Below are 9,212 nucleotides of genomic sequence, written 5' to 3'. Positions count from 1 at the left end.
GATTCAGGAGGGAAGCAGGCAGGGCACAACCATTAAAAGAGTGACACAGTTGCTGAGGATACAACATAAACTGGTTAGAACCAAGTAGGCTCAAGATGGCAGAAGATTTGACTTCCAGTAGACCTTGAACCTCATTATATGCTCATTGTAATGCATTAGCATGCTAAATAATTCACCCACAGGTGCCCGTGACAGTTCCAAGACTGACCATAAAAGGCCAAAAAGTGGGCAGTGGCCCAGTTCCTGGAAATCCCTGCCCCTTCCCCCAAATAGTCGGAATAATCCTCCCACTTGTTAGCCTACGAATTTACCCAGCCCATAAAAACTTACCACCCCATGTTTCGGGGTGGCTCTCACCTTCTGAAATGGACCACGTTCTGCCTATGGAATGTGTATCTATGCTTTCATTTTACTATGGCTTAATTCTTTCCTAGGCAAAGCTAAGTACCCTTGAAACAGGAGGGAAGGGGACAGTGCACAACTTTTAAAAGAATGACACAGCGGGACTTCCCTGGTGGTCCAGTGGTAAAGAATCCACCTTACAATTCAGAGGACGTGGGTTCGATCCCTGGTCAGGGAAATAAGATCCCACACGCCGCAGGGCAACTAAGCCCGAACGCCGCAACTACTGAGCTTGCACGCCTCAACTATGGAGCCTGCGTACCGCAAACTACAGAGCCCATGCACCCTGGAACCTGTGCGCCACAACTACACAGCCCATCTCCACTTGCTGCAGCGAGAGCCAAGGAAACAGGCTCAGGAGATAGAAGGGGGATTTTATTTAAATCAGCAGTAACCACATTTGGGTGTTGGAGGTCATCTAATCCCATACACCCCACAAAAATTATGAAACCCTCCTGAGACAACCCTGTTATTGAACTCCATTAGGAGACCCTTGATTTGGCAGTATTACAGTTAGAGAAATCCGCTTATGTCTAAGGTCTAATAATGATGCCCCTGTCAGTAAACAAAGGAAAGGAAAGAGGAGTAAGAACCCATGTGTGTCGGCCCCAAGCCCAGAAGCCAAACAAAGAGCCCAGAATGTCCTTAGGGACACTGACCCACAAATTATCTCAAGACAGCATTAATATTTAGCCCTTGGGGCTTCCCTGGTGGCGCAGTGGTTGAGAATCTGCCTGCCAATGCAGGGGACACAGGTTCGAGCCCTGGTCTGGGAGGATCCCACATGCCGCGGAGCAACTAGGCCCGTGAGCCACAACTACTGAGCCTGCGCGTCTGGAGCCTGTGCTCCACAACAAGAGAGGCCGGGACAGTGAGAGGCCCACGCACCGCGATGAAGAGTGGCCCCCGCTTGCCGCAACTAGAGAAAGCCCTCGCACAGAAACGAAGACCCAACACAGCCAAAAAAAAAAAAAAAAATTTAGCCCTAATGGAGGGTCTGGAGAGTTTTGTTAAAATCTTTGTCCTTTTCCTAAAGGCTCCAGGAGCAGACCCTGCATCCCAGGCTACATCAGCTACTCTAGGGCTCACCTGCCTGGCCCAGGAGGGGTCCAGCAGGACAGAGGCATTCTGGAACCAATGTCTTCAGAAGATGGATTACACTGGGATTTGGTACCCCTAAGTGGACTCCTGTAAGCAGAGAGAGCAGGAGAGACCTGCAGGAATGCCCTGGGCTGGGGTTGGGAGAATGGAGCCTCAAAGCAGACCATAAGCTGTTGGAGCACACAGTCAGGAGTGAAGATGTGTCACCTTGGTCCTGAGCTCCAGATGTGTATCCAGCTCCTCCCAAACGCCTCCACTTGGCACACACATTCAGCTCACTTCTAACAACTCACCAACTCACTCCCCCTGCATTGCTATCAGAACATCTAAACTCGTCACACCCTCCTTAGTATTTATTCACCATTGTCTGATTTTCCTCCCCAGATCTCCAAGTGGGGCACGGGTGGGATGGGGTGGGGTGGCCCTGAGGGTTGGTTAGAAGTGTTCTGGGGATCTGGAACAGACATGTAGAAATTAGCTGAGATTCAGCAGCAGGTCAGGAATCAGGTAAACAATGGATTACAATGCCAAGTGGGGCAAACCAAGCGAGCAGAATATATCCCAGGGCAAAATCACAGCGGTCAGAGATGGAGGAGGCTACTGGTGAGAAAAAGCCCCACAAGAGGAAGCAAGGCAAGCCCAGAATGATGGTTGGTCACCCTTTCTGTGTATCCTCCATGTGTCTGGTGTGTAAGAACAGAAAACGATCAGAGAAACTGATTTCTTTCTTTTTTTTTTTAAGGAACAGAAGGCAACTGGCTTCCAGTCATCTACTATGTCAAGTCCAAACTCCCTAGCAAAACATTCAGATCCTTTCTGACCTGGCACATTCTTACTTCTCCAGGTTCACCTTTTTCACCCCCCAGCTCACTCCAGGACTACAGGCATTTCCCTGTATTCAGTGTGTCTCTTGTGCTTCTATGTACATATGCAGTTCCCTCCGTCCTATGTTGACTGAAAAAAAATGCACAACGTGAGAGTTGTGAGTTAAGTTATATGTGGGGAAAATGAGGAATATAGCCTGGGAGACAGCGTCTCAGATAGCTCTGAGGAACTGCTCCGAAGATATGGGGGGGGCAGTATTATATATGATTTTAGTGAAGGGACATACGTGCAATCAAGCACACATTTGGGCAGAGGGTTTCTGCGAGTCACGAGAAAGTTGTTGCTAGTCACAAGGAGCAGATGTCTTTGTTAATGACTTTAGTGCTTTTCTAGATATGAGGGATGCAAGAAATTGGGCTCATAAAATCTTCTGAAAATATCTAACTATCCGAAGGCCTGTTCTGCCAGCTTTTCCCAGAGCACAGAGGACCTCATTCCTGATCTCCACCCAGAACTTCTTTCACGGTGTGTTGAAGGTCAGTGACTGCAGTGGCTAGTGACTTTGTAGAGGCAGAAGGCAAGTGACAATTTTTAGTTGGCACCTAGAACATCATTTCCATTAGTGTCTACTCAGTGAAGACGAACTCATCTTTGTAGATTTAGCCCCAGTTTTCTCAGCTCCTCCAGGCAGGCTGAATGATTCTGACATTTTTTTGATGTCACAGGAGACATATCTTCATGCCTCAATTATTTCAATTGCCACACTCCATAATTACTGTTTACTTGCCTGCCTGAACGGAACTCTGTGAGGACAGAACCTACATATATTTTTTTCTTTTGGCTGCGCCACACGGCCTATGGAATCTTAGTTCCCTGATCAGGGATTGAACCCGGGCCATGGCAGTGAGAGTGAGGAGTCCTAACCACTGTACCACCAGGGAATTCCCAGAATCTATATCTTACTGAAGTTTTTAAACCCCAGCATCATGTAATTCCCATGATTCTGAACATGCTTGGTTCCAAATGTGCCTGTGTACTTTTAGTCTGTGTGACATCAACATTAATCTGCTTAAGTTGCATTTTTGGTGGGGTTAGTTCACACTCCTTTGGGTCCTTAAGTATGCTCAGGTCTGCCTATCTATCATTCCTGGTGTGTTCTTGTGTGTGTTACAGTTGTCTCTGAGTTGTGAGAAGTGTGTGCCTAAGGACAATTGAGTAACTGGGTTTATCATCGGTCTATAGGATGCTGCATGCCTATATATGTGTCTCTTTTTACCTTGAAGGATGTGTGTCCGTCCATCTGTGGTTGTCCATTTTGTGTCCATGTACTTGTTTGATGCCTAAGAGTAATTGTGATCCTGAGTGTGTTTGTGCGTATGTATGGGTCTACGGGCTGCTACATGTCTCTTTTCATGTTGAAAGTTGTACGTCTGCTAACCATCGTGGGTCCATTTGGATGTGGGTCTGTACACAGTGAAGGCTGTGGGTCTAACTGTAACTGCGTCCGTGCAGACTGCATGTTTAAAGGCTGAAGGGAATCTGTCTTTGCCTTTTATCCCCGGGTTATGAGAAAAATGTGTGTAGCCATGTGACCAGAGCAAGAATGTGTTTGTCTCTCGGCCAATCTCCGTCCTCACCCAGGGCCTGGGGTCACGGTTACTTTCCAGGATGCCTTGGCACTAATTCCCAGAGGGGCAGGACCTAATGGCCCCGCCTCCAGCCACCAGGGATAGGCAAGCCTCTCTACCCTGGGCAGTAGCGGCCCGGTGTGTGGGTGTGAGGGTGTGGGAGTGTGGGTGGGTGGTGGGCGGGGTCTAGCCCGCATCACCAGCCACCCTCACTCCTCCCGCCGCCCCCCCACAGCCTACTCCAGCCTGCTCATTGGCCGTGTCTGCAGTGACGTCGTGGGGATCGCAGACAGAACCCTCAGCGCCCGGCGCGCGGGAGGTATTGTCCATCACTGGGGCTTTGTTACGTCGTCGCCTCCTCACCTGGCTGCGGGCGCGTCCTGGCAGCTGCAGCCTGCCAGCTGCTGCGGCCGCCGCCTCCGCCATGGTGTCCCCGGTCACTGTGGTGAGTGTGTGAGCGAGCGAGCCAGTGTCCGGCGCGGCCAGAGCCCACCGGCCTGGGGACTGGGCTGAGGGAGGCCAAGCAGCCGGGGGCCGAGGAAGGGCAGGGATCCCGCGGCGGCCCGCGTCCCCAGGCGGGAGTCGGCGCTGTCACGGGCCGCCGCATCCCAAACCTCTGCGCCCCTCCTCCGCGCGCCCCCCGCGGGTCGGAGGGAGGGAGGAAAACAGTGGGCACGTGACTCGGAAGCGTGACTTTGTTGATCGCTGTGTGTCTGGCGCGGGTCGGCTGGATCGCTGCCTGGGAGAGGAAGGGGACGGCAGCGATCCGCAAGCTTCTGCGTGGGCAGACCAGAGCGAGGCGTGGGAGAGGGCGGGGGAGAGCAGGAAGGTGACTGGGACTTCCTGGGAATCCTGTTCCAAATTTGTTTCCTCCCTTTCCTCATCTTATAGAGAAGTCTGGGGCGGTGCAGGGCACGCCTCTGAGTCTAAACAGCCTTGATAACGCGCTGGAGGAAAAGAGGTCGTTCTCTACTGACACCCCTTGTTCAGACTTTCTCACCTCAACCTTTGTCTCTCCCCCGCCCCCCTCCTCCTTCTAGTGCTGGGTTCTCTCTGACTGTCAAAACCTCCCCAGCTGCTACTGCTGTTTCTCCTTCTAGGAAATATGGGGCTGGGGGAGGCGTGTGGAGTAGATGCTTCCAAGGGCTGGCAGGTGGGGGCTGGGGAGATCTGGGGACTGTGAGGATAAGCTGTCCCCTCCTCTGCCCGTGTCCCTGCCCTGACCAGCCTGCATGGGGGAATCTCCATAGGAAGGAACTTAGTCATCTCTTCTCACTGCTCTCACCCCTGGCAGAGCCAGGGCAGGCTTAGACCCTGGACCCCACCATCTGCCTCTTGCCAACCTCCTTCATCACAGCCTGTTCAGTCCCAGGTAACCAGGGACTGAAGGTCTGAGAGTCTGAGTGTGTACCCAGAGCCCTGTGCTGGGCAGCTCACCCAGCCAGAGGCCTATCACTGTGGGCAGAGCATGAGTATACCGGAAACCTCAGCTGCTCTGAATCACTCTCAGAGCCCTGGTACCAGAGGCCCAGGAAAAGGAGCTTCAGGGGATCACAGATTCAGAATATCTGCAGCAGCCCCCTGGTGCCTGCATGGCCTTGGACACAACCTTTCTTTAGCTGCCCTCCCCCCTAATCCGGCTGAGACCAAGTCAGCTGCTCTAACTTCCCCCTCTCAGTTCCTCATCTCCTCCCAGCCTGACTGCTGGCTTCTGATCAAAAGCTGGGAAGAGAACCTCTCCCTCCCCTTCCTGCCTCTCTTTCTGATGGGCCTTGAGTTGCTGCTGTTCTCTGGGAAATGAGGCTGACTGACACCCTCTCCAACCCCCCAGTTCCTGAGATTGCTGGTATTTCAGGGACAGTTTTCTTGCTCCTGACTCATAGGTCCATTTATCTAGGCAGCATCCCTGTCTCCTCTCCTTGCCCTTGATGGTACCTTGAGGCTGGGGCAGCTGGAGTGGAGGCTGAGTTTGCAGACTGGCAAGGGGGAGAGCCTGTGGGGGCTAAGATGGTTGACGGTGCCCACCCTCACACATTCCTGGCGCTCACCTGGTGTCGCTGGGCCTGTGTCCTGGCCCTACTGCTGAGGATCACGAGTTGGCCAGTTGTGGCGTCTCTGTGATTTCCTGCTGACTCCACTCTATTCCAGACAGCTGGGGGCTGATGCTGGCAGAGAGAGGCTAAAGGGGCTTTGGGGAAGGAGAGGGAGGGGGCAGGAAGGGAGAAGCATCGGGCTGCAGGACGGGACACTATTGCAAAGTCTGTTTTCTGCGCAGTGAGTGACTATTCTGGTCCTGCCCCAGGGCCAAGAATGGATGCAACTAGCAGGGACAGTGGAGCCCTTTCTCTTCCAAATCAGTTAAGCCTCAGGGTAATGATGGGCTTGTTCATACTCTGCTGGCTGCTTGGGGCAGGCCAAACTGGGTTTCTGTGTGTCAGTCCTCTCTGCTTGGGCGGTGGGCCTGTCTTTGGGGTGGATGCCTGGGCTGAGGGTGCTGGCTCTGAGCCCCGCTTTGGGCTTCTGAGCTCCCACGCTCTGAGTGCTGCCCTTGTCCTATGTCCTCCAGGTGAAGAGTGAGGGACCCAAGCTGGTGCCCTTCTTCAAAGCCACTTGTGTGTATTTTGTGCTCTGGCTGCCCTCATCCAGCCCGTCGTGGGTCAGCGCCCTCATCAAGTGCCTGCCCATCTTCTGCCTCTGGCTCTTCCTTCTGGCCCACGGCCTGGGATTCCTGCTGGCCCACCCCAGTGCTACCCGCATCTTTGTGGGGCTCGTCTTCTCTGCTCTAGGTGATGCCTTCCTCATCTGGCAGGACCAGGGCTACTTTGTGCACGGTCAGTCATCACAGTAGCTACCTGGGAGGAATCCTGGGGTTGGGGGCTAGAGGACCCTGGGGGGCCAAGGATTTGGGAAAGGGAGGTTTTTTGTTCTTGTTTTTTTTTAAACAAGAATATGGGGAATTTGAGGGGTCCTGTGGCCAAAGACTGTTGGGGCCCCTGTTGGAGGATGACCCTGCCGGTGATATGGTGACCAGTTCTGGAGTGCCACAGGAGAGTTGGGGAGGGTATCTTTGCCTTCATGGATTTCTTCCCACCCCTGTTACTCTCAAAAGAAAGCTCCTGGGTTATCCCAAGCACTCTACTCCTACCCCACCTCCTGTCACTCATTATTCACCTGAGCTTGCCTTCAACATCCCCTCACCCCCTCTCACTTTTAGGTCTGCTGATGTTTGCTGTGACCCACATGTTCTATGCCTCGGCCTTTGGCATGCGGCCACTGGCTCTTCGGACAGGTCTGGTGATGGCAGTACTGTCGGGCCTGAGCTACGCCCTCCTTTACCCATGCCTCACAGGTGCCTTCACCTACCTGGTGGGGGTCTATATGGCCCTTATCAGCTTCATGGGCTGGCGGGCTGTGGCAGGGCTGCAGCTGGTTGGGACTGCCTGGCGCTGGACTGAGCTGGCGGCAGGCAGCGGGGCACTGCTTTTTATTGTCTCAGACCTGACCATCGCCCTCAACAAGTTCTGCTTTCCTGTGCCCTACTCGCGGGCCCTCATCATGTCCACCTACTACACCGCCCAGATGCTCATCGCCCTGTCAGCTGTCGAGAGCCGGGAGCCAGTGGAAGACTACAGACTGAGAAAGGCCAAATGAGGGGCCAGGTTCTGGTCACCCCTCTCTTCTCTGGCGCTGGGGTCCAGAACCTGGGAAGCTGCAAGAGCTGGATCAGGATGGCTGAAGTACCAGCCTGGGGCAGCAGGTACCACCTGTGAAATGCACCAGTTTGAGGGGATAAGCAGCAAAAGGATCTTTCTAGCAGAGCTAGTGGTCCAGGACAATGCTGAGAACGAAAAAGAGCCAGCTTGATGCTCCTTGCTGGAGCCAGAAGAAGATATCTCCCCACCTCTACCCCATCCAGATTGTCAGAGCCCCTCTGGAGGGCCATGGTGCTCATCCTCTTAACCTCCCCTACTTCTACTAGATGGAAGAGTCTAACTCACCCACTTCCAGTCTTTCTGATTTGCACAGAGTTGAGGGAGGAGGGGAAGAGTCTGTGCTGAGATGACCCACATCCAGGGCTTGAAGCCCCTTTCACAGGCCACTAGTTGGGAAGATTGGATGGGGTGGAGTCTCCCTTTCCCACATCTATCCTTGTTACTTGAACAATCTTAATCTCTAAGTGTTGGGTGGGAAGGTGAAGGGGTGTCTATCCAGGTAGGCAAGATTGGGGACTACTTTGGCCTGGGAGTTTGGGGTACCAAGGGTTCAAGTTGGTCCTATCTCTCAAAGGCCATCCCAGAACTCAGGCCCCACACCACCACCCTCAGACCCTATCCCCAGGGCTAGGGTGAACCACGCCAAAGGAAGGGGCCAGCCTGTGTGTGCGTCTGTATGTGAGTCTTGTGTGTGTAGTCTGTCTCCCAGTCTATCTATGTCTTACTCTGCCAGCTGTCTCTGACCTGCTGTGTGTCAACGTCTTTTAGGGAGAGGGCCTCAGGGAGCTGCTGAGGGGTTGCTGAGCCTGGCTCAGAGAGCTGGGACGCCCCCCACATACACACCCACTCTCAGGTCCTTCCTCCTTGCCCCTTCTGCACTGGGAGTGAGAGGAGGGGGCTCCAGTGACACTCTAGGGTCATAAGACCCGAGGCACATTCAATGCAAGGGGAGCAAGGATGGGACAACTCCATCCTATTGCTCGTGTGAAAAAAAATAAAAAATACCCAAGGGCTGTTGGCTGCTCTGCTTGTCTGCCTGTGTGGCACGTGCCTGTCTTGGAGAGGTGGGGGTGTGGGGCATGGCGCCAGGGGCCCTGGATGTCCTCACAGCCTGGGTCACAGTCCTGGCCGGTGCATCTTGGCGCCAGGCTGGCTCCCTGGCTCTGTTGACAATGTGCTGGTTGGAGCTTGTCTCACTTGCTGGTCACGTGTGTGGGTGAGGATGTAGATGAAGAGGATGGGGGATGGGTAGTATTTGCCACCGTCCAAACTTGACCTTGATGCACTCCCCTGTGCACAGGTACCCAGCACCTTTGGTGACTCCTAGTTACCCAGTGTCCTCTACTGCTACCCAACTCCTCCCCTCCCCACCCCAGACCTGCCAGCTGCTCCAAAATGATCCAGATTCCCTTCAAGCATCTCCTTTCTTCCTGGACTCTGGGCTCAGTTGAACAGCTGGGAGGAATGAGATTAGATCGTCTGGTTCATACTTTAGATGTGAAGCCCTGGCAGAATAACGTGTCACCCCACTCCAGGGGCATTT

The 9,212-nt window shown here is 53.6% G+C and overlaps 1 protein-coding gene across 2 annotated transcripts; it reads left to right on the top strand.

The window, feature by feature from the left end:
* Window positions 1-4,243: 4,243 nt before the first annotated feature.
* On the top strand, window positions 4,244-8,673 carry TMEM86A (transmembrane protein 86A). Of its 2 annotated transcripts, XM_081239867.1 has the most exons (4): window positions 4,244-4,401; window positions 6,259-6,326; window positions 6,523-6,787; window positions 7,171-8,673. In XM_081239867.1, the coding sequence occupies exons 2-4, from the start codon at window positions 6,267-6,269 to the stop codon at window positions 7,605-7,607; spliced, it is 762 nt and encodes a 253-aa protein (XP_081095993.1). In that variant the 5' UTR covers window positions 4,244-4,401; window positions 6,259-6,266; the 3' UTR covers window positions 7,608-8,673. The 2 variants fall into 2 exon arrangements, with proteins under 2 accessions (XP_081095993.1, XP_081095994.1); XM_081239868.1 differs by lacking the exon at window positions 6,259-6,326.
* The last annotated feature ends 539 nt before the right edge of the window (window positions 8,674-9,212 follow it).

This window comes from Mesoplodon bidens (genome assembly GCF_964165515.1).
Source record: "Mesoplodon bidens genome assembly, chromosome: 7".
Classification (NCBI taxonomy): domain Eukaryota; kingdom Metazoa; phylum Chordata; class Mammalia; order Artiodactyla; family Ziphiidae; genus Mesoplodon; species Mesoplodon bidens.
This window is presented reverse-complemented; position numbering and strand designations above follow the sequence as displayed.